This window comes from Fringilla coelebs (genome assembly GCF_963513975.1).
Source record: "Fringilla coelebs genome assembly, chromosome: 9".
NCBI classification, from domain to species: Eukaryota; Metazoa; Chordata; class Aves; order Passeriformes; family Fringillidae; genus Fringilla; species Fringilla coelebs.
The window spans coordinates 2,739,440-2,766,780 of NC_140067.1; the positions used below are offsets into that span (position 1 = coordinate 2,739,440).

At 43.6% G+C, this 27,341-nt stretch overlaps 1 protein-coding gene across 11 annotated transcripts in view; it reads right to left on the reverse strand.

Annotated features, from left to right (window-relative positions):
• NFIA (nuclear factor I A) overlaps nt 1–27,341 on the reverse strand; it is a 244,444-nt gene that overhangs the window by 44,843 nt on the left and 172,260 nt on the right. For 5 of the 11 annotated variants that reach the window (XM_084211881.1, XM_084211879.1, XM_084211880.1 and 2 more), the window contains 3 exons: nt 15,798–15,884; nt 14,681–14,719; nt 6,198–6,326 (listed from right to left, as the gene is read on the reverse strand). The exons of 1 other annotated variant lie outside the window; for it this stretch is intronic. In XM_084211881.1, the coding sequence (XP_084068007.1) occupies nt 6,198–6,326; nt 14,681–14,719; nt 15,798–15,884 (255 nt within the window). The remainder of the gene's footprint in view (nt 1–6,197; nt 6,327–14,680; nt 14,720–15,797; nt 15,885–27,341) is intronic. 5 more of the 11 variants (XM_084211885.1, XM_084211883.1, XM_084211882.1 and 2 more) reach the window with 4 other exon arrangements.

Here is a 27,341-nt window from a genome sequence, read left to right on the forward strand (position 1 = left end):
TAGGCAGGGTGGATGGAGGATCTGTTCCTGTCCATGAACATCAAAAAATTGGGCTGAATTTCAGGCTGTCCATCTCTCAGCTCCAGAAGTCAAGTGCAGCTGGCCAGCTAAGCGCTGCTGAAAAGAACAGATCTGCTATCTCCAGATCAGGGCTGGCTCCCAGCCCTTTTCTGCTGCTCTCAGTGGTACGAGGCACCTGGACCCTTTGTTCAGAAACACTCTTCCTGCAAGAAGTTTTGCAGTAGCAAGTGGGAGGCAGGAGGACATTTTGCCAAGGCCCACGGAGCTCCTAGCAAAAGGAAAATATGCTGAGGGCTGTGTTTGAGCTCAGGGTTTATTGGTGTACTCTGGGCTGCTGACTATTACAGGCTGCTTTTGAAAACCTGTAGAGCTGAACTGAGCACTGGTTCCAGATTCTGGCACGGGCAGGGGGCCAGTTAAGTTAGCTATTTTTGAGCAGAATGTTTTAAAACATGTCAGAATTCTGCTGCCTTTGGGAGACCAGAATACTACAGAATTGATTACATTGGGACAGAAATAAAAATCAGACCTACAGAAAGCACTCCTTCCTTCCAAGACTACAGCTAGAGGTCAAAAAGACCCTAATTTACCATATTTGTAGAATTCCTGCCTCGCATCAAATGCTGTCAACTTCTGCATATTATTATTATTACTTTTAATACACACGATGCATTCTCATACATTCTCATCATAAGATAAAAACTACTGCTAGGAGAATACATCATGTCTTTCTCATAATGAAATGCAGTTGATAAGTTTACAATAGAAATGTAAATTCTCTTTAAAACTACAACCTTTATGTGTGTGATGATATAATTCTGCTTTGATACTAAAAAGGGCATGGTAATGGAATCTGTGACTTTGGAGTGATATATTGCTGTTAAGTTAATAGGACTCCACATTCCCATTTCTAATATCAGTGTTTTTCCTCCCTTTCATTCTGTAGATGGTAAGCTGATACTACATAAACATTGTTAAAGCTATAGTTCCACGCTACAGTAATTCACTTAACTTTAACATGATTTATGGTTCTGTCAATAGAGGAGGTTGAAAATCCAGAGCTCTGATGCTTAAACATGGGTTCCATATTTAAAGCAATAATGTGCTTTTTGTGTGTGTCTGAAGCTAGAAGAATTTAGCATAAAGCAGAGATAAAAATATTATAGTTCACTGCACTGTTTAAAGCATATAGTTTAACTCCATGGATACATCAAAGAGAGCAAAGGAACCAAACACAGCATCAGGAAAAGCATGGGCAAAATACTTTGTTCCTGCAGCACTTTATTTTTATCATATTTTTTTAGGGATGCATGAAATCCTGTTAGTATTTTTAACACTCCCCTTTTTTCCCCCCCCATTCTTTTGCTCAGTTAGATCAGCTCCCTTTGTCAGGATGAGTTTAAATCTGGGTCCACTGTGTTAATCACCCCCCTTTCTTCTCTCTGGCACTTCCCCTCCAGGCATTTTGCCTCTTTAGGAGATTAAGCGACCAAGTCATCTTGTTGCTCTAACATGTCCTCACTGGAGCAACATATTAACACAACTCCTCTGCAAAAGAGCCCTCTTTAGAAGTTTGCTGCAGGGATGACAAATTAACCCAGCATGGTGTCCCACACATCTATCTCAGTACAAATTATTAGTGTAATAGAGGTTTTAGTTATGCATTTATCTAGTAATTATTGAAGGGTTATGCAGAAGGGAGCTGAGCAATCGTGGCCCTTTATGAGGCGAGCTCGGTGGGTGGCCTTACAGTTAATTTAGGATAGGACTGTCTCAGCAGTTCACTCACACACAAATTAGCTGAACAGCCTGCTCCTTTAAATATTTCCTATGTCACAGGCTAACTCTTGACAATACAACAAAGGTAGAGTTTTAATTACACGGTCCCTGACTTTTGTTTAGCTGGAGCTTTAACCCTTTGCAGGTCCCCCTCTCTGCCCTCCCTGCCCGGGCTGCAGCAGTTTGGGGATTGTGTCATGGCTAGAGCCCGACCTTGAGGCCATCTGTTGGGAAACTGCTTTTCCTTCAGCACCAGGTGACTCCAAAGTGAGTGCAGAAAATCAGAATATTCCCTGCTCAGTCAGCTATCCTGACATTGCAAACTGGATCATGATGGTCAGCACGGCGCTGTTCGTGGCTTCCTCGCCCTCGTGGTGTGACTCTCCTGGCATCACTCTGTGTCAGGCTGCACAGGTTTGCTTCTGTCAAAATTCACAGGGAAGTAGAAGGTGGCACCACTGTGGCACCAAGAAGCAGCCACAGAGGCTTCTACAGGATGGGACACTACAAAATGTCTTTGTACAGGGTACACCAGGAGCCTTCACTTCGATTCACTTGCAGCTGGCTGACAGGACAGTGAGCAGGCACCAGGACTCGGGTGACCCGGTGGGGGATGCTGATAGAGAAGGACACAGTATCTTTGCAGATATGTGACATAAAGGTTTCGCCACTTTGGCATGAACAGAGAGTACTGTGCTGCAGCCTTTCCCCGGCAGGCCTTGTCCTGATAAAAGTCTAAGTGGCAATGGTAATTATGGAGGAAATGAATATAATGGAAACCAGCCCACTAGCTGACTTTCATCCCTTCTTCTCACACACCCCCTTCCTTGGGCTCTTGCCTTCATGCTGTATTTCTTGCTCCTTGTAATTGTGTTTCTCCTTCATTTATCTTCCTAACACACCATCTCATTGTTATTTTTATTTTGTTCCTTTCCTTGCCTTTTCTTCCTTGCTTTTTTGGCTGGCGGGATCCACGCTGTCATATTCCATGGGAATGCTTGACTGCTCTGCAGCACAGGCTGCTGTACATCCTGGCTTTACAAGATCGTGGTCAATTTAACGTTTCAGCCAGCTCCAGTTATAAAGTCACCAGAGTGTAAGGAGCAATACATGGAAGCCTAAAACCATTTATGTAAATACTGCTGTCACCCATAGTATTTAAATCCTTCACCGCCTGGTGAAGAGTTCAAGTGCTCTGGGAAGCTTTGGGAGATGTCAGCAATCCACGATGGCTTTGCAATGCTGGAGTGCTGTGGTGAGCTATGCTGACCACCAAATAATCTCATTTGCAGGTAACAGAAGCATGCCTGAGTAGGAGAGAGATCTGGCTGCCTGAATTTTCAAGGCTTTGAAATAAATTCTAAAACTAATAGTGATGCTAAAGCCACCCTATAGGTGATCAATTTACCATCTGCCAGACACTGAATCCTAACCACGCTGGTCCAGAGAAGACATATGGTGCATTCATAGAGTCATGCCCAAAAAACTGCCATCATCAAGTGAGGCTCCATGAATCACTTTGCGAGCTTATCACCAAAGAAACTTGGATCTTGCCACCATCTGTTGGAAGCGCTGAGGAGTCACTGAAGCATTGGCATCCCTGCGCCAGCACTCGCTGCACATCTGGTCTGCTGGTCAGCCAGCTCGGATCCTCTCTCCTGGCTACTGCCCAGCTGGGCTGGGCACTGGCAGCAGCACCAGCACACACAGGAGTGAGGGCACAGCCTTCCACAGCCCAGCCCAGCACAGCCCAGCACAGCCCAGCACGTCCAGGCAATTCCACCAGAGCAGACGTGGGCCAACTGGTTCGTTGGGTGGAGCGCCTCAGAGCGAGGAAATCCTCTCAAGGATCTTAATCCTCCTCCAAGGAAGTTTTGTTTCCTGAATGACTCACTGTGGGGACCACAGGGAAGGGCATTCAGCATCCTGGGACACCCCAGCATCAGATGTGCAGTGTGTTCCAAGGGATGCTTGGAAGCGTGTGAAAGATTCGGGAATATTCCCGAGAAGTTATAAATCGCTGGTTGTCAATGCCAACACCTGCCATGAATAGTCTACAGCTTCTACTCTGCTGTCTATTTTGATCATGCTTTACAAATGCATCTCATACACACATCCAAGTGATAAACTTGCACATACGAACATGAGGAGGAGATGGAACCTCCTTGTGAGCGTCGTGTTGGCTGCGGAGCTTACTCCGGTGGTGACCTACTTACTCACAACTCCCCTTCCTCCGAAATCCCTCTGCAGAAGGGAGATTAAATCCTGCTCTTTGTTTTCCAAAGACCCCTCGGAAGGACCTGCCACTGACCATTCACATAAAGCACCTGTGTCCAGAGGGAATTCAGCCTGTGTGTGCTGTGCCATCATCCCTGCAGAGGCACAACTCCCAGTCGCTACTGGTGGAAGTGAATCTCTCAATTATATCCTCTTATACGACAGCATTATACTCTTTATGTTGCCACTTCTGATACCTGAAAAGCTTCTCTCTTCTGCTTACTGTCCCTAAAGTACGCCAGAGGCAATGGGATAAAGAACAAAGCTGGATTTGCAGAAAATAATCCATCTCAGTGTATCACCCTTTACTAACAGAATGATTGTTGCAGCAGGGAAATAAACACAGCCAGTGTGCTGTGGAAGAAGAATACTGAGGAGGAATGTCCCAAAAGAACAAAGGATGAAGTCTGGGACAAGATTTTTTCAGGATGATGGCACTTAAAGAAACCATGGATGGATTCAGAGGGATTTTTTTTCCTGAAAGTCAGTGAGACTTTGTTTGTGAACGAGCATAAAATAGAAGATGCTTCTAAATGATGTTGCAGAAGAACAGTTTTGGTTAACTTTTTAGGAACCGTGATGATTTAAATTTTTTTTTTTTTGGAGTTAGTAAAGAACATCTCCTTCCAAACAAACAAAATGTGGGACTGTAATAATTCTATTTGCTTTTCTGGCTCCCACTGAATGTTCTTCTCACGTAGCCAGTAGAAATCCCTCAGTGCACAGAAAAAGTCTTGTGAAAACAGACTGTAGATGAGATTTAAACAAGGCCTCACCACTGAGACATTTCCTCTCTCAACCACACAAGAATCCAAAGCACAGAGGGTCTAAACAGGGGCAGACAAAGGCAGTCAATGATCTTAAAAAATTAGTGTGAGGTAAAACACAGCTAAATAAAGAAAGGCCTATTAACTAATCAATCAACAACTGAAATCTAAAAGGCTGAACTTCTAAAAGACAGGAATTGGGAGTCAGCTGATGTGCACTGAATAGAATGTTAATGGAAGCTTCATATTAGTCATACTTGTATCACCAATTATCAAGGCTTTTAAAAGAGGACATATTTGCCAGACAGCTCGGATCCAAATTTCAAGGGAAATCTCTGTAGAGCTTAGATGCCTAAATTTCTTCTGAGGATCTAGGTGCATGTCTAAGGGTAATGAATAATTTTTATGGATTAACCACAACAAATCAAACTACAATAAGCAGATTTAACAAAGCACAAAACCTCCTGAAGTGCAAGTCTGACCTTGCTTCAACTTTGTGCAACTCCACCATTTCTCACCACATCACCTGGATGTGCAGACAAAGAGGCTCCTCCTGGTTTATGCTGCCCTCAGTAAAACCACGCTGATGCCAAACAGACATTTACAAATAATTTCTAGGATGAACCGCTAATGTGCATTTTTATGCTTCACCATTAGACCAGTTCCTTAATAATCTTCTCTAAATGAGACAAAATTTCACAGCAGAAAGAAACGTGTCACGACCATTCATTCCTATTTTTGTATCTTCCAAAGAGGTTTGTAAGAGGATTCATTCATTTGTGTCTCTTCTATGCCCAAGTGAGCTCCTTTTCAAACGTGAACTCCACACTGCATTTAGTTTTCTAGGCTAAATGCAAATGCATCTTTCTAACAAAAATGTATAAACACATCCAGACCCAGAGGACATCTCTTTTACTTGGAAAGTCAGTCAGAAGAATACCGAGAAGGAAACCAGCCAAAGTATTGCAGGAACCAACTTCAGAGGAGTCCCCTAACGAGGCACACTGACACCAGCAGCACAAGAATGACTGCCTGGCAGAAGGAAGTTCACAGAGCTGCAAGACGGGCGTGGGTCAGAAGTGATGGATGGGTCCCTGTCTGGAGCAGTTGGACCGAGTCAGCGTGATGGATGGCCACGAGCAGGAGACACATCCTGTCCCTTTGCCCACCCTCTTCCAACAAAACCCCGAGGCCCCAGAACCAGCGCTTCCACCTGGTCAGGAGCTCTCCCAGAAGCAGCCCGGCCTGGGAGGAGCAGCCTGCGGAGCCCTAGAGCCTGGGGGTGTGGAGGCAGCCCCTCGGCGATGGTTTTCCATGGAGGAGCGGCGCCTGGGGCTCTGGGAAGGGCCTCACCTCTGGGTCCTGTAATGACAGGTCGATGGTGCTGTGTGAAAGCCGTTCCAAGGGAGGAGGTCTGCGAAGGCGAGGGACTGCTGAAACCAGACTTCTCTGACTTCTTTAATGTAGTTGGCGATGGCATTCCTGGCAAGAATGATTGATAAGTGCAATTTAATAATGCTAGGTCATGGAACGACAGCCTATGCATTGTGAAAGGGGGTGCAGAAGCAGCTAGACACACTTAAAGGACAAATGAAACGCAGCACAACAGCAAGCTGAAAGCTCACTTTTATTTGTGGGGTTTTGTTTTTGTCGAGGCGGAAGCAGCCGTGGTTTGCTCTGAGCCGTGAGGACTAAAAGGCAGCCATATTTTTCTTATAAAGCTGAAATACAGGCAAGATGCAGCTTATTATTGCTACTGAAACCTACTCTGCTTTATTTTTAGAAATCTGTAATAGCTGGAGCATTTGGATTTTTACAGGTTTTTTATGAGTTCTGTCTTTCACTCCTTGGTTTAGTAGATTATTGCAAATGGATCTTTAAAATGTGCCGCACGACTCAAGGCACAACCAGAGAATGGAGTTCTCTGAGTTCAAACTCTTCCTCCCCTCACTCTCTTAATTTCAAAGGTATTTGAAAGTTATACATTTATGTGCTTCTCTTTCGCTTTCAATTTTTTTTTTTAAAGGGTGAATGGTATTTATGTCTCGATATTAGAAGCTGCACTGGAATTATTTTAGAGTTTTTGCAATGCCCTTGAACTGCATCAAAGGCTCCCAATGAAAATCAGAGTTAAACTGTCACTGGGGTGAAACCTCTGCCATGGACAGGCAGAAATGGTGTGGTACTCATGGTACTGGTTTGGTATACATGGTGAGAATAACTCCTGTTGATGCCACAACATAGCTGTGGTATCCAAAAAATTAATGGAATGAACACATTGCAACGGGCTTTTAAAACCCAAGTCTTCTCTCTGTATGGTAGATGCTTGGATGGACAAATTTTACAGTATATAATTGAAAAGTATGCTTGTTTGTTTGTTCTAGCCTATGTTTTTGCCGTTCTAGATGCATCTGGGTGTTCTGATTATCAGAATGTATCCTGGAAACTCAAGATTTCCAGTATATACAGCCCATCAGGCATTCTGCATATCCATAAGGATATAGCAAAACAAAGGTGGAGATTTCAGGTGGAAAAGCAAAATATCATGTAATGTGCAAGCTGAACCTCCACCAGCAAAGTAATTTAAATTTATTTCCAACTCTGTGTTTTATAGTATTTAATTGCTAAAAAAGTAAAGAGAGAGGCCTGGACAAGATTATCTCTGGGCTCTATTATTAACTTTATATTTAATAAGACTAGTTTTACAGTCCCTGGGATGTTGATTGCAATATGCAGGAGCCTTCTTGTACTTTATACTCTGCACTGCTGGGCCTTAATGGTTTCAGTGAGGCTTTGGAGCTTATATTTCTGTAAGTTAAACAAAGTGAGGGAATGGTTTGAGTTCCAGTGTTGTACTTGCAGCTTTCTGCCTCAAAACGTAGTTTGCTACAGGGTTTGCTGTTAGGGTGGCTTTTAGGAAAGGTTACAGACCTACATTTGAAAAAATCAAAGCTTAAAACTGACTGGTGCAAGAAAAATATTGGGTTGGGGTTTTTTAGTTTTTTAGTTTTTTATTTTTTTTTTCATGTGGTCTTAGGGACTGTGGAGCAGGAACAAAAGCAAAGATTAATTCAGTTTCAGGGGAAGAGAGAAAAGGAGATTGAACTGAGGTGTTTCAATGAAATATTTCAGTGCAGCCTGCTGAATTTCTGCTCCAGTGGGATGTAACTTAGTCATGGCATGTCCACATTCAGGACAAGGACACTCACAGGAATTAATGGTGCTGCTGACCCAGATTTCCCCGTGATGGAAGAACTGGGGATGGAAACACCAAAGGAGTGTCAACCCCAGCTCTAAGTACAAAATATTATGGACACTCCAAGAGACTTTTGTGCACAGGGGAGGTCACTAAAATTTTCCAGCACGGGAGCTGCTCCAAGAGCAGGGCTGGGCAGCCCATGAGCAGGGACCCAGGTGAGACATGAGTTACCTGGGCAGGTGACCGAGGTCAGGGCAGGGATGAGATCTCAGCTCTGTGGCTCAGCTGGCTCAGGAGCTCCCTGCTTTCCCTGGCCACAAACCCTCTTCAGGGCAAAGATAATAAAGCTTCTGAAAAAATGAAACAGCTTTTCTTTTACCCCTGTGTTTATAAAAAAAAGCCCTGCAGGACTCATCTCTAAACCACAGCAGGGAGAAGGGGCTGAGGGAATGGAAAATGGTTAAAAGCTGCAGCAAGTTCGTGTGATTGTGTCCAAACACTGGAACTTGAGGAGCTACAAAGCAGCTGATGAATGACCTTGAGTGTGGCAATGCTGAGCAGTGTCATGTTCATATGGGGATGGGTTTTCTGAGGTTGAGGCAGAGGCTTTCATGTGAAAATAGAGATTTTAATGTAACCCTATGCAGGGAAATTGAGTAGAAAAACAAACTGAAGCGCTGATAATTGGTTCCTACTTTTGCTCTATTTGTTTGTTATCGTTTCGATTGCCATTATTATTATCACAAGTTTGGTTCATTTATTTATTTTTTTTCCCAGGGTATTTTGAAATGTATTGGTTTGGAACAGTCCAACTATACCATGTTTTTGTTTTGTTTGGGGTTTGTAATGACACATTTTATTTTGAGTGATCACATCCATCAGATCTCAAGAAAAAAATGGCTGCTTCCTAGTTCAGAAGAATATGCAAACAGGAGCTTAATTACATCACTTAATATTGACCAGGAGAAAGAAGAAGATGAGCTTGCCAGCTCATTTCCAAAGCATGTTTTGTCCTTTAAGAGGGGAGGGTATGACAGAAAGTTAGGCAGTGCAAAGCAATTAGCATCATTCACATTTTATGTTGTGCTAGCATGGTGCTCTAGCAGCAAAATTCAAACATTCTTTGAATGGGTTAATAAAAGAAGAAATACAGTCGGCATGCAAGAAAAAGGTTTCCAAGAACAAGCCAAAATATGTCCCATTCTTCTAAATTTATCACAGCCATGTCACATTATCCTTGAGACTGCCAGGAATGTCAATTTTTTTGCAATTTAAAAAAAATATCTCATTTAGCACCATATGTTTGGTTAATGTGCCTGATATATCCTGAGTATTCTTTAGTCCATCCATTTCTAATACTCATTTTCTTCTTTTTTTTTTCCTCCCCTCGCTAAGCCATATGTTACAATGCTGGTCATTCTATCACAGCTCCTTTTGGGAGCTGAGAGCGAGGGGAACTCCTGTTTAATCACCCAGAAAAACTTTGAATTCTACAAGTCTCACTTAGGTGAGCAGCCTCAGCACTTGAGCTCGTTGTAGGTGCCTGGTGCCTATGAAAATCAGGCCACCTCTGAGGTGGCACAGTGTGTATGAACTAGGAGGAAGGAACTAAAGGTAGGTGGCTAAACATTGAATTAGGTGTTTAATTTCTGGCACCCACGTTTGAGACTCTTGGCTAGTTTTAAGGGTCTTCTGCTCCCAACCTAATGAGTTTTAACACATTTAGCGGCCTCCAGTCCGCAGGGCCCCTCCTGTGCTGCTCAGGGATGCAGGAAATTAAAAAGTTAAGGCTGAGGGTAGCTTGGGCAGAGCTGGGGATGCATCCCGGGAGGATGGGGCTGCCTTGCAGAGCTTTCCGCAGTGTCGGTCCCGGGAGCCGGCGGTTACTGGGGACCGCTGCGCTGAGCACCAGATTCCAGCACTTCCCAGGAGCCTGAGGAAGGGGCAGTGCCAGCTCTGAGCACACCTCTGAGTCCCTGCTCTCCCCTCTCTGCTCTCTGGTGCAGGGCAGCAACAAATTGCAATCTCCCCCAGCCCGTCTCAGCTGTGCTGGCCGGTGGATAGGGAATGGAGCCAAGGATCCTCCCCGTTCCCTGCCTCTCTCCATCCATCTGCTCTGAGCAAGGAATAAACAAGAACAGCCAGAACACAACGGCTGGGTAACCCAGGTGGGGGTTAAAAGTGTTCCTCACTGTTCTGTGGATAGGACTCTTGTCCAAATCACAGTCACACCTGGCACTTCTAGGGAGCACAGCTTTCAGAATCCAGGTCTGAGTCTCCTCTCAATGTTATTTAGAGTGAGAGAGAAGAAAAATCAGACTTTGTCTATTTTCATCTTACGGCAGCTTTTAACTACAGAATAAATGGAGAAGTTAATTGCTAAATAAAAGAAGAAAATAAAGGGATTTGTGGCATAAAACGCAGATGGAAGCCTGAGTGGGTGTGCTCCTTTAACTTACTGTACTTGTGCTCATGTGATTCTATATGTATGCCAAACATATATGGTCTGAGCCTGCTCCCATTAACATAAATCTGTTTTATTCAATGGACAGAGGGAACCTGATCAAAGACCATGATGGTGCTAAATGGAACAAGATGTGTACTTTCGTACTTTTTTCCAAAAGGAAATATTAATTTGACATCGGTTTTTCAGTTGAGAAGAATTTTAATTGCAGTACACAATAAGCAGAAAATTCAGACAACAATAATCTTGAAACTGTTAGCAGCATTATATTTCTATCAAGGAATTTGTGCGCTTTTTTCAACATTAGAGCTTTCTGAATTTTCATTAATTTGGCATTTCCCTAAACACACGAGTTATTATTTTGTTCATTCCACATCATGCATAACACCCTTCTGCTCAAATGCATAATGCAAGCGCAAATGGGATCCTTGTCCTTGGGAGACTCTGGTTACTGGAGCCATTGGATGTTGAAGTCCCGCAGAAAGACTTTCCAAAACTCTGCACTTCGCAAACCTCCAGCCCAAGATTAATGAGTGCACAGGAAAACTTCGTGTTCCTCATCTTCTAAGGGGCACTGGAGCATTGTGGTGGGTTTAATTCCTCTACCTCCTTATGTTTGCCAGTACTAGAAACGCACCACGTAAGAGTCTTCCTTGAGTACAGCTAAAGGTCTTCAAATGTTCATGTATGAGGCTGATATATATTTAAATGGACCAGAAAATGATGCGTGAGAATTGAATGCACAAATCCTCCCCAGAACAAACAAGGACCTGTGAACCTCTTTTCCGTGTACCTGCCACGTGCCTTACTAAAAAAATCAGGATGGAGTGAGCGGAGTCACAGCGAGAGGAGAACATTCCCCCTTCTCTCCAAATCTACCCCTGAAAATCCATCCGATTTCACTCGGTTCATTACTGACATTATTCTGCCTGCACACATCTCGCCCAACAACTCCGTCTCTGGTTAGCTGCGCTTGCAGACCAGCTCACGGTCATCTCCAAAGACCTCTGGATAATTCCCCCAATATTCCCAGCAGCTCTCTGCCACTAGACCCTGGATGGAGATTTCGTAACAAAAGCTATGAGTGAAACATGGTCTGGATCCTCCTTCCCAAGGCACACCAGGAAAAGGAACCATGGAAGCTCGGGTATTACCAGGCGGACCATGAACTCGACAACATGCAGAACAAACAGATGATGCAGAAAAACAAGTTGGCTGTTGAAGGAAAAAAACTGATATATGGGAAGCATTTTTCAAGGAATTTTCATCCTTCTGTGTGAATTACTCCAGCAAATCCACTGAAATCAGTATCAACAGAAAGGCTGATCAGCTGCTCTATTTTTTCCTTTAAAATTCCTGGGGAATTCTTAATTTCAAGCTTTCTCGAAACGTTGACGGCTACCCTCCTGCCAGTCATAGCAAGTCTGTTCAATTTAGTGCTGAGCAAACTTTGTCATCAGCCGAGATACGATCACACTGACTGCCATCCATCAGTTTACTGTATTAATTGCTCCAGTATACACAAAATACAACACAGATGGAAATTCACTCATCCTAATGAAGTGCTCTTTAGTTTCTACGCTCTGAATGGGTACTGGCTCCCCTGGCTGCAGCCGGAGTTACCATGATCACTGATTAACTACCTGCCAGCGGAGCACCTCGCTTCACAAGGCTAAATCCAGCTTAATAAACAGTGATTTTTACAGAAGAAAAATGAAAGCTCCCCCTCTATCCACTTATCAAACTGCTGCATATGCATCACCAACACACACATCCAGTTTCCTCAGAACTCGACATCTGACAGATCATCAGGAAAACAGAGCTAATCTATCCGTACCCATCAACATCGTATCATAGGTGACTGCCAGATACTTAAGAAGCCATCCAAAAGAAATGTCACAACTCTTTTTCAAGACACTACAAAAGAAATGTTCCAAATAAAATAAAGCAAATGCACGTACGAGTAAATGAGCCAAAGAACTTAATAAAAAGAGATTGATTAAAATGAGGACCAGAATGTTCAAAAAGGACTGAGAGAGAGAGAGAGAGAGAGGTGCCAAAGGCGCATTAAATGGATTCAATGGCTTTAGGTTTTAAATGCTTTTGGACTCCTCAGCAATTTTTAGCCAAAAATGATAATTCAAGTTAGAATCAAAATTCTGATGTCACTTAGGGAAAAAGAAGGTTGAAATTTCTCCTTTACAAATGAGCACAGATCCATTTACCAAGGAGAAATATCACTTTATAGTGATGGACAACCTTGCCTACAGAATTTTAAAGCCGAGCACTTCAATATTCACAATTATTTTTAAATCTTACCCCATGAAAGTCTGCCTAAATTGTTTGGTACAACGTTCTCATGGAGTGTATTACCTTGTCTGTTTGTATCTGTGTTTACAGCATCATCTGGATTGTTTTAGGTCGCTTAAGTTAGGCTTCATTCCTGCTCTGCCACCCAAGCAGTTCTTTCAATAACTAATAAACTAGTACTCAACATCTTAGCAATTTCTTCAAAACATAATTTCATGAGTTATATATTTAAAAACTTTAATGAGAAGAGCAACAAACAGCAGGATAGCAGTTCAATTCTGCCTTTGAGTTAATGTCAGCTTCGGCATCATTTTCCATTGTATAAATATATATTGCAAGGAGAATAAAAAAAAAATAAATTTCTAATGACGTCTTTAGACATCTCGTCTAAAATTCATGACTACATTTGTTTCATTTCAAATGCTACTTGAGAGTTTTTCAGCACACTTGGCAGATTAGATATAGCAGCAGGGACAAACTGCAGCCATCCATAGGAGAATATACCTTTATGTGGGTGCTTTGGGGATGGAACATCTATAGCTGCAAGGCAAAAAATGCCATCATAAATTTGGATGGCATTTACAAAGCCCTCTAAAAAGTCTTTGCATATGATTATAGCTGAGGTATGATATTTTTGCAAGTAAAAGACCCAGAATAGATTTATGTTTCAACTATATCTTCCTGAAGATGCATATGGATCCTAAATTGCGAGTGATACTAAAGGGAATCTTTAGTAACTGAAGAGGATGGAGTAAAATTTTGGGGGTTTTATTTATTTATTTAATTTTCTAAAAAATCATTTGCTCATTATTTGCATGCCATCAAACCATCACTGGCTACCCAGGCTATATATAACAATGATGGCTGCTGAACGCCCCAGGCATGAGATGGAGATGGGGAAATATGCAGATTTTCTGGACTTGTGACCTCAGTTACTGCATGGTAATGCTTTCAAATGGCTTTTATGATGACAAGACTAAGTTTGGTGCTAATATTGGTTTTGGAGATTTGATTGGTGTACAGTGCCATTGAACATGTGTTTTAATTAATAAAAGAGCTGTGGTCAGGATTGAAAATAGCCCAGGTGATTTACCACGGGCTGTAAAGCCACCTGATTTCTGCACAATTTGAGGTGAAGAGTTTATAGGTTATTCCAAAGGAAGAAAGAGTTGCAAACTGAATTCATGTGCATTGTACCAAGGGATTTGTAATTTGGCAGGTCGAGAGTGGACTGGTGGAACTGTTCTGCGTTGGTATCCAGTGGTTCCTGGTGTTTTTACCCCCTGACAATTTGACAGCCATGGGACTGAACCCTCCACAACACCAGAAATAATTTGTAGCCGCTGTGCTCCTTCCTGGCAATGTCCATGTCCAGTTGCACCCTGGAATGGCACTGGGGACCTGCCACCAGCAGCTCCCAGGCAGACAGACTGACACCACTGCCCCACAGGTGACACCAGCCAGGTGAGATCAGCCTCCCTCCTCTGCACCCCCAGTGGCTCCAGGATTCCCTGAGGGAAGGCAGAGCACTCTGGCATCGTTTCCAGAGCAGCCTGGATGGCCCTGCTGCCTGCAGCTCTGCTCCTGGGAGCTGCCCAAGAAAGCAGCCCTGGCAGAGAGGCAGAGGGCTCCCAGGGAAAATCCCCCCGCAGTTCCAGGACAACAGGCACGGCTGGGGTGACATGGGGGTGCCCCTCCAGCACTGGCACCCCGGCAAAGGGCCTGGCACCAGCTCTGTCCTGGCTGGACACGGGAGAATCCACCCCAGAGGGGGCAGTGGCACATCCCCCCCAAACCAACACGACCACTCTGTGCACCGAGAACGAGAGAGAGCATCGGCATTGTTCGAATAAGCACACCCACCATGAAGTGCTCCGCGGTGTTCGGGGTTTCTTAGATATCCTGATTTTATAAAAGAAAGTAAAAGAAGAAAAAAGAAACAAGGTGAGAGAGAACACTATCATATTTTGTAGCAAGCAGGATACTGTGTGAAATCTTGGCCCAGTGAAGTGATAAAGGGGAAGCTTTCAGTTTGCTTAAGGGAAAACTTAGGAGCGAATAGCGAAATTACCAAAATACCACATTGCAGAAAATGGGTGCATTTAGGTTCAATTAAGCTGTAAAAAGGAAAATGGCACTTTAGCTTACAAAAACCAAGGGACACAGGGAGCTAGCAGAAGCAACTTTACAAGATTTGTGTGCGTGAGGATGCTGCTTCACTGGACCAAGAAAGCTACAGTATGGGACAGGATTTTTCTTTTATCAGACACTTTTGCTAGATAGCTTTGTCCAACCTCAGAAACTGCTGCTCTGGCATTATGAAATAATCCTACATAACTTGATCTCATGAGCTTAAGAACACAGAAAAATAGCCATGCCAAATCAGATTACAGGGATCCACCTAGTCCAGAATCCTCTCCCTGACAGTGGGAACTAATGGACGCCTAGAAAAGAGTAAAAAACCAGGGAAAGCATACAGTGGTAATTCTCCAAAACACTCTCCCAAATGATTTGTGATTCAAGGACTTCTAGGACAAAGTTGATATCATGCTATTGAAGCTGCTCGAATCCAAATGCACAGATTTACATCCCCCCCCCCTCCCCTTTTTTTTTTTTTTGGATTTCTCCCCCCATGAGATTTCTACCAGTCACACAGAAAAGGTTTCACAGTTTGGTGCTGGCAAGTCCAGCGTTCTTGCCACTAACTCAGAATGAGCTAACAGCTTTCAAAAGCCCAATGATGTTACGTGTATAAGAGCATCCAACACTTTTTCCTATGTAAAAAAAGTGACATGTGTGCTGAGGTGCTCTAAGTGTAAATACTTTGGGAGATTTGATTTTTTTTAACCTTTTTTTTAAAAAAAAAAAAAAAGCAAAAAAAAAAAAAGCAAGGATCTGGCTGTAAATTGATATTAACATTTTTCAGTATATGTGTAAAACACATGTTTCAGAAGAATAGAAGAGAGAAACTGTCACTCACTGGGAAGCTTTAGAGCTATCTGGCTCCCTGGGAAACTGCATGCAACTATTCTGGTGTCCAAGGGTTTGACCAGTGAGTTTCCTCTTCCTGCAAAGAATGAATGCAGAAGTAATAGAAAGTCTGAGGGGGAAGATTTTAGCAAATGGCTAAAGATAATCCTGATCTGCCCACTGCAGCAGGTAGGAAGCAGGTGGTGGTGGTGGTGGAAGAGGAGAAGCGCCTCTGCATCCCTCCCAGGAGCTGGCAGAGGGAAGGGAGCGCTGGGAGGGACCCAGAGGCTGCAGGAGCTCAGCCCAGCGAGGTCCCTTTGTGTGTGGCCACCCCAGCCCCAGGCACACAAAGCCAGCACGTTCTGCTCTGATTCTCAGGGCCTGGCTGTGGGGACGGGGACTCAGCACTCTGGGCTTCACTGGCACAGAAATCCCAAATGCCCAGACAGGAACACTGGCTTCTTAAGCATCCTCCTTAACTTACTATCCACTGTTTAGGGGGGGTTTAGAAAGTTTTTAATTTTAATTCTCTAATCAAATTGGTGCCTACACATGGGTTTTTTTGCTTCATTTATTAAAAGAATCAGTGAAAGCAGGGTTTAAAAAAAAAAAGAGCTTATTCTTACTTTTTTGATGGCATATTGACTTTATAAGAATCTACAGGCAGGAGTGATGTATCAGGGAGTCCCTATAACTTTACTTAAAGCAAAAATTAGAAAGTGATCGGAAAGTTTTATAGAGGAGAGCAGAAACATAATTTTAAGCCTCTTAAAATTGCCTGAACTGTGAAATCAAGTAATGAACACTAGAAAAGGATCTGTCAGCTGGAATCAAAGCTTAGACTAGTCAGCATTTTCTTCCTAAACCTTATTATGGCAAAGATTTTTCATCTCTGCACTCTGCTCAGCCCAACAAATAAACCAAGTTGACCTCCACCTGTTACCCGGTGAAGTTGGCTGTCATCTCTGGCTAAACCCTTTTCTTTCCCTTCAAAGCCCTCGGCACCACTGAGAAGGTGGGAAGACACAGCTGTGCACTGACTCAAATTGATACCAGTTCATAACCAGACAGCGTTTCACAGTACAAATTACAAGCAACAGAGGGGGGGGGGGGGGAGGTGGGGGAAAAAAAAAAAAAGAGGGGAAAAAAAATGTAGTGCCAATGAATTCTGGAAGGGGGCAACATTTTTCATCCATTTAACAATGAGATTTTCATAAAAAGAAGTTCTTTTTTTTTTGTTTGTTTGGAGTTTTTTTTTGGTGGGGTTTTTTGGTTTGGTTTTTTTTGTGTGTGATATTATGGACGAGCATTTGAGGCAAGAAACATTTTGCTTATGCCATAACAATGGACCTGTGCTAAGACCACAGAGGAAGGGCTGAAGAACATAATGGAAGCTATTTGTGTTGCTTTTCTATTTCATAACTTGAATGCATTACAGTGGTTCAAAGAGGTTCAGCTCCAGTTGCACGTAGCTTTCTAGACTTAGGAACAAGTCACAGCTATGTAATGCAACACTGCTAAATAAAAAAGGATTAAATATTATGGAACACAGAACAGCAAGAAATGTGCCATGAGGAAACCCGTGGAGCTGCTGCAGTCATTTCTTCAAATATACCATCGTGGCAAAACCCTGTGAGGAGCTTTCTAATACAAAGACATATCAGAAAAAGCCATTTCATATAAAGTTGGACTTCTCTGGGTGATTAATGCTACGTTCAACAAAGGAGACAGTGTCTGTCTAATTACATTAAATACTTATCTTCTAGGGATTGGCAGGGTGTTTCTGCTCAATGTCACTTTTCATGACAATGTAATGATAGATCCGTTTACTTACCAGTGCCATTAGCAAAAATTGTACTGTTTTCTCAACTGCCCTCATATCACGAAAATATTTGATTAACATACTGCAGCTTATCTAATACTCTAAGCAACATATTCTGCATAGTTTTCTCTCTATTAAAAGAACAAGATTACAGCTTGTAAAATTTTTATTGCACTCACACAGAAATAAATGAATAATGTGTGATAATAGTTCAAGTACCTTACTAGTTCACAGAACAGGTTTATTTGATTTACAATATTAACTTGAACTTGAAATATTAAGATTTTGGGGGAAACAAGCAAATAAACAAAGTCAGTACTCTGAGGCACTACTTCCCATCCAAGTCTTAGTTATTATTTCCTTTTCATTTCAGCACATGTTTTGAAACTTTTAATACCTTAGAGGAGGGGAAAAAAAAAAGAAAAAAAAAGGAAAAAAGCTTTCATTCCTTTGCTGAAAAATAGATATGGCCATCTCCCAAGTCTTTAAAATTCACCACATCGTGAACTGACTCTTTGGAGTCGTGCTACTGTGCCAACATCCAGCAAACAATAACCCTCTGGAAGAATGTACCCGGCCAAGGCAGTTTATATAGTAACAAGATAATTTCATAAACTTATATTGAAGAGCGAGGCTGTGATGTAACATTCTAGCAGTATATATCAGCTACCTGATATTTACTAACAAGGTTAAACTCCTATCTGTTTGTCTCAGCACTCTTCATAATTCACTTTTTAATGGATGGACAGGAAAAGTCAGCAGCGTATGGCACAGATCATTTTCGAAATAGGACAAGACAGCTTACGGCAGTAGCTGCTCCAAAACACCCTTCCTGTTCCCACACAATCACATCAAGCCTGGACTTTGCAACTACAGCGCTTCAAACCAACTCCCAGACCCTTCAGGGGTGTGTTTCTATTTCCAAGCAAACTGGGAGATTTGGAGAACAAAGGGTCCCAAGGAGGAGGCGTCACCTGGTGCCACCAACAGAGCATCAGCTCTCAGCTGCTTGGGGTGGCACTCCTGGGCAGGAGAAGGCACGTGGGGAGCTGCCTTCCTCCTGCCAGGAGGGAGACATCCAGCCCATTTTGTGGAGGAGGGAGGACATCCAGCCCATTTTGTGGAGGAGGGAGGACATCCAGCCCATTTTGTGGAGGAGGGAGGACATCCAGCCCATTTTGTCACAGCTCCTGGGGCTGCGGCGAAATGGCAGCGAGGACGCGCCGAGGCGCGCAGGCAGGATCCACCCAAACTGCCTCAAAAACCCCCTGCAAGTGACTCTTGCAGGCAGAGGATGACACCCCAGCCAAGTGCCACTCTCCAAATTAATAATGGATTTAGGATATTCATTCCCTGAGCTGCGAGGGTTCGGGGTGTGCCCGCAATTATCGAGATATAAGTCTGACACGCATTATCCTCCTATCAATGTCATTTCCCTTAGTAGCCAGCAGATTATCAGCAGCTTTGTGATATTCCAGGTGTCAAAGAAGAATTAAAACCACAACAATTGCACAAACAAAGGGACAAAAGATGGGATACGTGTTTCTGAGCCCTGCATATCAATTTAATATGTGCAGCTGACAATGATGCAAATGTCCTCGGGAGAGAGGCAGCAAGATCCGTGCCCAAACATACACACACCACTGTCAGCAAGATGGCAGGGAACAGAAGCAGTAGGATTCCCAGCCCAGGACACATGCCTCAGCAGGCAGAGCAGCCCAACGAAACAATCCTCTGGTTGGGGAGAATTTTGGAAGCACCTGATATGGAAAAGGGCCCTAAACAAGCCAGATGGTACTTTTAGCTGGCAGCAGAAAGTAGGAGACAGCCAAAAACATTACAGCATTTCCCCAAGAGGCCAGCAAATCGATTTTTAACCATTTTTTTTTAAAGTGATGCTATGAATATGAAAAATAATGTTTTGATGCCTTTTTAAATCGCTAATTTTATGGATGATACACTTACGGAGGACACAACTGGAAGAGAGGAGAAAGCAATGGATTCTGACTTTCCCAGGGTGGCTGTATATTTGACATCAAGTTTCTATTCAGTCACTGCCACTGTTTACTCAGAATTAAGTGTCAGTTTTTGTTCTGGGTTATCCACATTACATTAAAGAGAAAAACCCAGCAGAAGCAGAGAAATAGCACTGTAAAATCACAAAAGCACAACAGTTCACAGGGCATGGGAGAAATGTGGTTTGTAAGCCTGCTTTGTCCTCTTAAAACCTTTCTTCCCCCCAAATTAATGGGTTTCTAGATGATCATTTTTTACCAGAGGACAAACAATTTCTCTAATACTTACAAGGTACCATTTGGTGGGGGATTTGCATAAGAAATACAGCTGTTTGGGGGAATGTTTTAATTTTTAAAGCCTCCAAACAGCCAGAATTTGCAATTCTGCCAGGCTGTCTGATGTCAGATGTCAAACAGTCCCTCTGACCAGGAGCAGCTCCTTGCAGAGCAACTTTAGGTTACATGTGCTTGGGGGAATTTCACTCAAGGATGGAGAAGAGAGGTGGGTTGTAGGGACTGAAAGGGCAAAGAGAGGCAGAGGAGTGATGAACCAAGTGGGAATGAGCATCACCCTCTGTCTCAAAGCTGCTCCTCACGTGTAGGACTGGCTGTGCTCCGAGGAAGAGTCAGGATGCTGCTTCACTTCCATTTGCTGTTATTTTGTTTAAAAGTAAAAGCAAGCCCTCAGACAGGGTTAAACCTGGACTACATCCAAAGTGCTTTCTCCTGTTCAGAGCAAGGTAGTGCATTAGTGTGCTGCATCATGGATAATACTCCTGGAGACAAACGTGGGCTGCTGCAATAAAACACTAAATGCAAAGAAAGATAATCCATACATTTATATTTTTCAAATCTTGTTGATTGTAAATCCTTACTTTTTTATTTTTTTTAATAAAATTATTTCCCTCCTATAAGACTTTGCCTCCTGCCCTTGCTGAGATAAAACAGACCCATTTTTCTCCAGAGTGCTGCTCTTGGGGCTGCAGGTACCACCTCACTGGTCTGGCTTTTTGGGGTTTGAGGATCTGCACGCAAATCTATTGAGGCAAATGAAGACTGTGCACAAAACAGTAAAACAGCCTATAATTTTCCAGCTAAATTTAGTAAGAGGATCTCTTTATGTTATGCTTTTTGGCGTGTATCACACTAAAAATAGCAGCGAGCACTGATGTAAGGGAAGAGCAGAAAGGATGATGTCAGTAGGGCTGTGCTGGAGTGGTGAGGACAGGCAGAGGTGGAGGATGCTGTGCATCTCCTGCTCTTCCCTGAGCAAGATGGAACCAGAAGAGAGCTGTAGCCATGCTAGATGCTGAGGTTTAAGTTTCTTTGGAGCTGGAAGAACTTAAAGCATCATCCCTTCTTTAGGCTCGCTGCATTCACACTGCGAGCTCGGGGGTGGAAGTCACAGGAAACCCGCTCTGGGTGGACAGCACAGCTGCTGTCACAGCACACAGACATTTCTGCAGGTTCAAGATGGCTCTGCAGCCACTGAGCCAAACTGATACCTGAGCTGAGAGGCTGCTAGATGGATTTCTGTGCTTCCCTGTGCTCGCTGGCTGCTGCGGTCAAAGTGTTGGGCAGCACTTAACTTGGAGGAGAGTAGAGAAAGTAACTGGGGAATGATTTATTCACTACTTCTGGCAGTGAAAAAGAAAACCACTAAGAAGCATCCAGCAAAAAGATCAGGCAGTAGACAAAAGAAGTGGTTCTTCCTCATGCAGCACTGAGTAAAAACTGGAAGTTTCTGCCATGGGATGTTGTGGAGGCCAAAATAAAGAATGGGTTAAAAGCACATCTCTGAAAGGAAAGTTCACTGAAGGCAGTCAGTCACAAAGATGTGAACAAAACCTCTGGCTCGTGAAACCAAGCTGTTTGCTGCCAAAATCCACGAGGCTGTGCTCTGAAAAGCATCACTGGATGCCTCTCCTACTGTTGTTATCTTCCCTTAAATGTTCACCACCAGCTCCTGTCAGAGACACCAAACTGCCTGTCTAGGTGAGCCTTTGGTCTAGCTGAGAAGAGCCATTTGTTCCTCTCTATGGGCAGATTTTTGTAGGCTGGAATGTGCTGTACCTGGCAGTTGAGAAGCAGGAAAATTGTAGTAGGCATCCAGCAGAATGAAATTAAGGAGAATTGCTCCTCACCTGGAGCAGAAGCAGGAGCACATCTAAAGTCGGTGTGGCAGAAGGTGTGGGAAAGAGAATGGAAAAGAGAGATGAGGTTTGGTCTTCTTCCTGTGCCTGGTCCTGTAGAGTCTTGTGGAAGTGTCCAAGGTCAGGCTGGGATAGCAGGAGGTGTCCCTGCCCATGGGATGAGCTTTTAAAGGTCCCTTCCAACCCAAACCATTCCATGATCCTGTAATTCCTCCCGTCTCCTAACGCCTCTCCTTGCACCTTTTATCTTTGGGTGCAAATGTTCCCTTTAAAATAAAGCCTGTTTTCTCCTCTGAAGCCAAGATCAAACATGTGCAGGGAGCACAGTAGCTGCACTGTGTGCTAGGCACTGGAGTGATGGTTGTACTGGGAATGTTAATAAACAGTGCCCAGAGCAGAACTTCTGCATAAAAAAAGGGTGTATGTTACATCTCTCCCCCTCTCCCCTGTCTCATGCAATATTTACACAGCTGTGCTTTGTAAAAAGTGTGTGTGGGGGGTTTATTATTATTTTTTGTAACTTATTTACCTAAGATAGCCCGGCATCTGTTTTGTGGTGAGCTTCTTTCACAAAGTTTCACAGTTTCCTTGACTGATGCAAAAGGAGGTCACACTCCTTACTCAGTGATCTTAAAACCATTTGTTTCAAAGACTTAGCCATTCTATTTGGCTAATTTTGCTCTGTTCTGTGTTTTTGGTTTGTCCTCTGCTTGGAAATGTGCATCCTTGGGGGAATTGATCTGGCTAGGTGAGTATTTTAGTTATCTGTTTTATAAAATGCAGAAGTGCACAGGAATTTGCAATAATATGCATCATTTACTGGCTCTCAATATGTACTGTATATTGGCTCTGATGATTCCTAATATTTTCCAGCTGCTTTCAAAAAAAATAAAAAAGAAAGAGTTCAATGGAGTCTTTGCAGTGGGTCCTTTCCCATGACTGCCTACACAGGTGATGAAGACTTTCCTGTGTCCTGAAGAATTAATAGGCCTGAACATTTCTATACCAGCAGCATACCACAGGAGATAAAATATTGCTTCTGCTTCCCAAACACATTAGAAAAAGCAAGTCTGCTGATCTCAACTGCTAAGACAGCACATGAAAGGAATGTAGTCCATTTCCCAACCAAGATCTAATCTATAGGAGAGTTTATAGATCCAAGTCAACATCCTGAATTGGTCCCAGAAGCAAACAAGAAGACTAGTTCAATTTTTGGAAGACTACTTTTAATGTGTATAATGCCATTTTGCAACTAAACAGCCCCATGCTGCACTATGAGATGATCTTCAAGGATCTCTGGGCCAGAGGAGACCTGTCTGGAGCTCACAGAGATTCATATTTGACAGACCCCAAAGCAGCAAGAAATGCACAGCCACAATCAAGCAGAGGAGCTTCTGTCTTTCAGAGCTCACTTGTGGAAATCAAATGTCTGCTTCTGTCTTGAGGAAGGTGGGAGTTTTCACTCAAAAGTGATTCTTGGATTCTCTGGTCAACAATGGGGGGCAACAAAATGTTGCTTGGCCACCAAAGCATCTGAGGAAGGTCTGGCCCATGGATGACCAACACAGCACTGCCATCCCAGGAATCCTGATCTCACTGGAAACATCGTTCCAGCCTTTGTCAGGGAATAGTTTTCTATGCAGGAAATCCTTCCTGTACGTCTGAAAAAGGATGCAGGTGATGTGACTTGTGTCTGGGGACAGAAATACCTCAGGTGACCTTACACTGTGCCAGTGCACAAAAGATCTGCTTTTCTCTCAGCTGCTGAGGTCAGTGCAAGCAGCACGGAGGGGCGGTGTTAGCCCCGGGCAAAAACAGCTTTAATTTGATAACTACAGGAGAATTCTTTCTGCATTTCCAACTCAGAACTCCTACAGCTCCATCTCCATTTTTACATGATGCATTTCCTGACATCTGGAACTGGATGCAAGGAGCAAAGCCACAAGCCTGACCGCCCGCCCGACTTCTCCGGGACCACGCTGAAGGGATGTTTTCCTCAGGGGATTACAGCAAAGCTGAGGCATGTGCTTCAACACTTGCATGGGATTACTAATTTTATTAAAAATGGAAAGTACACTTTAGGCTGAATCCCAAGGCCAAGATCTTTTGTGTTGTCCAGAGTCTGGAAAAAAAAAATAGAAGGAGCCCTGGAGGGATGTGAGAGCACACAGAACTTTTCAATCTGAGCTGACTTTTCGGTGAGCAGCTCTTCCCCTACCTCCAGCTTCCTCCCATGGTTTTGAGGCAGCACTGCCAGCAGCATGGCAAGTTGTCACAGGTCTCATGCTACTCTGTGAATTGCCAAAGACAAGCTGAGCTATTGATCCAGTGGTAATTTGCTGTCAAAATGACTCTGCCTGTGATGGCAAATGAGCAATGTTAATCACTCGACTTGACGAATGCCACCGTGAGACTGTCGATGCTCAGAGCACCACCACGGACCTGCTGCCTTTCTCCTGGCTCCCTTCAGTTCCTGGTCCTCACTGGCCTTGACCAATTGGAGCTTAACTTATCCATTAAGGTGCAGTTCTGGGAAAGTTCTGTTTAAAATAAACAACAACTTATATTGGTGAGTAACTCATCAGCTATGCAGCAGCCTGATTCTGATTGCCTGGCAGGGAAACACACACATTTTGTGCGGTATCTGATAAAAGATCTATAATGTGCTAACACAAACCTATCATGTAGCACCTGTGACTAACAGATTGTGATATCAAAGTCTTGATGCCTAAGTGCTCCTGTAAATGCATTAAACTTTTAGCGGCAGGAACTGTAGACTGCCGGTGACAAGGAGCTGATATGGTATTTCAGTAGAAGTTGATAAGTGTTATTGCTCTTAGAAGAAAAGAAAAATCTTATGTTCTTGAAAACCACTGGGCAGCTTGTGTTTTGATGGGATACTGTAATGCAGAGAGCAGGGATATGGCAACACATGGACTCCATGAAAAAAGAGACATTTAAGGAAAGCTCTGTATCCTACAGCTGCTGGAGTTCCTTGAAGTGTGTTCCCATCATACATTTCACTCCAAGCATCTACCTGTTCCCTTGGAGTCAGCTTTTTAGGTGGTTGTCTGCATGTGGGGCCTTGTTGAAGTATGCTAAAGAACAAAGTTCATCCTGAACATGAGGAGCAACTTATTTCCTGAGCAGGCTGCCCAGAGAAGATGTGGAGTCTCCCTCCCTGGAAATACTCAAGACTGTGCCCTGTGCTCTGGGAGGACCCTGCTTGAGCAGGGAGGTGGGACCAGATGACCCCACGGTGGTCCCTTCCATCCTGAACCATTCTGTGTGAAATGTTCCCACTGTCTTTAGATATTAAGTTCAGTGGAGGAAAAAATGGCACTGGTGCCTGCTGGGAGAGGTGCTGAGGTGTGTAATGAAGCTGCTGCAGCAGGCAGGTACAGGCAGAACAGCTCTGGGACTGCCTGACCTCACACACTGAGAACCAGAGGGCAATTCAAAGTCACATCTGGGAAACACTGAGTAAATACAATTGGCAGGGATCCTGGATGTTAGACCTCCTCTGGTCTAAGGAAAAGGGATGTTACCTAGGCTTTGTCTTTCTTCTGTAGGCCTGTGAGTATCCAAAAAGTTCAGCACAAGGAAATTAATTCAGATCATTACATTCCTGTCTTGTTATGACCCAGTGAAAACTGCCCACTGCAGCAAGTCACTGAAAAGTAGTGCCAGAGAATTATCTGACATTGAATACTCAGGCTCTGAAGTTGAATGTTTTCCCAGTGAAAAAGGATTCTTTTTCTATTCCTTATTTTGTATAATACATGGTTCTCATGTTTTTCATCATATTTTCTGCAGTCAATCCCTTGAATCTTTGGTAGTAATGCAGCACAATCATTGAAAACTTCTCTGGGCTCTGAGTTAGTGCACGGTGTCAAGGCCTTTGATGAGCCCACAGACCTTTTGCCTGAGGACAGACCAGACACACTCTGCATCACTGATGCTGGGACACACCACACATCAAATTTTATCTTCCAGGCAGTGCCAGGCAACAGCTGTGCTTAGGGCATAAAGAAAACGATCTAGGATCTCCCTTATAGCACTTTCTCTCAAATTTCCAAGATGTAATTCCGAACAGACATTGAAAACAAACTCTTGTGGTCATCTGAGCTACGCCTGAATGAGCTTTTCTGATGCATATGGCATAAATAAAAGTTTCTCAGTGAACATGGAGAAGTTTTCTTGCATACTGAGGAGGAAGCCCATGCCAGATTTAAGAAAAGCATTATTGAAACAAGTTCTGGACTGGTTGCCTGCGTGTGGTTGCTCCATAAGCAGCCATGGGGAGAGACACGGCAACATGAAGTTAGGGGTCACTGACACTGCAAGGGAAATGCTCCAAAATAAGATCTCAGCTCCTCAGCAGAACAGAAACTCCTGTTTTCAGACAGTTCCATAGATGGTGGCATGAGAACCAGCAGCAGCAGCCTGGGTGGTTCAGTGAGCAGTCATGAGTCTGGCTTTAAAAGCATCCTTACCCCCACGGGTGAGTCCAGCAGTCGAACAGGGAGCTCTCTCCAGCCTCCTGCAGGTTCATGTGAAATTATCAACCTCCTGAGCCCCTGGAACTGTGGCCATGCCTATCAGCCATGCAGTGCAAGAAGTATTACTAGTTCCTTAAGGGTTCTGCACTGAAAGTCTTCTTTGTTTCCTGGGGTTTTCGAGGTGAAGACAGACAAAGGCCCAGCACAGCATAATGGGAGCAGAACACCCAGGATGGAGCTGGGGCAAGGGGATGGCCATGACATGAACAGCCACACCAGTCTCTCAGTGGAAGAAGGACCACAGGCCTCCAGACATTCTGCAAACCAAGTTGGTCAAGGCCACAACCAAAGCAGAGCTGTTTGTCTCTTCAGGTACCTCAGGAAGTGCAAGGAGTGCTAACACGTACCTTCCCTGGGATTACTGTCCTCTAGGGACTGAACTACCATGTGGAAATACAAGTAGAAGATCTAAGAATAAAGCAGAAGATCTAAGTAAAGAAACAAGTGGAATACCTAAGTAAAGAATCCAATAGGATACTCTGAATTTGCATCTTAAACATTTCTTTCCACGCTACACTGTAGAAACACAATGGAAGCAGACTTGGCAAACACCATCCATATGTTCCACAAAATGACTGAGGGAGCACAATGTGAACATTACTCCTGGACTGGATCAAGAGAATGCATTAAAAAAAATGCATAAGTGGAATACAGATATACATTAACTCAATGTTTGCTTATTATGGAATTAAAAAGCGTATACCTGTAATTATGGCTTACCCCCGTTACATGCAGAGCTGCCACAGAACTGAACACAGGCCAGCTTTGTGCAGGAGTTCAAAGCCAGTGTGATGTTGCCTTATTTTCTTACTAACATCATCTTTATCCTCTCTTGCCCTTCTTCTCAGTTAACAAGAGTTATGTACTGAAAGTGCTGAGATAAAGTAATGGGAAGGAGGATACCGCAAAAGGTATTTGAAAAGCAGAAGTAATTTACTACATGTCTGCTTTGTTTTACTTCCTAAGCCTTCCTGTTGTGAAAGGAAATTCATCTTTTCTGGC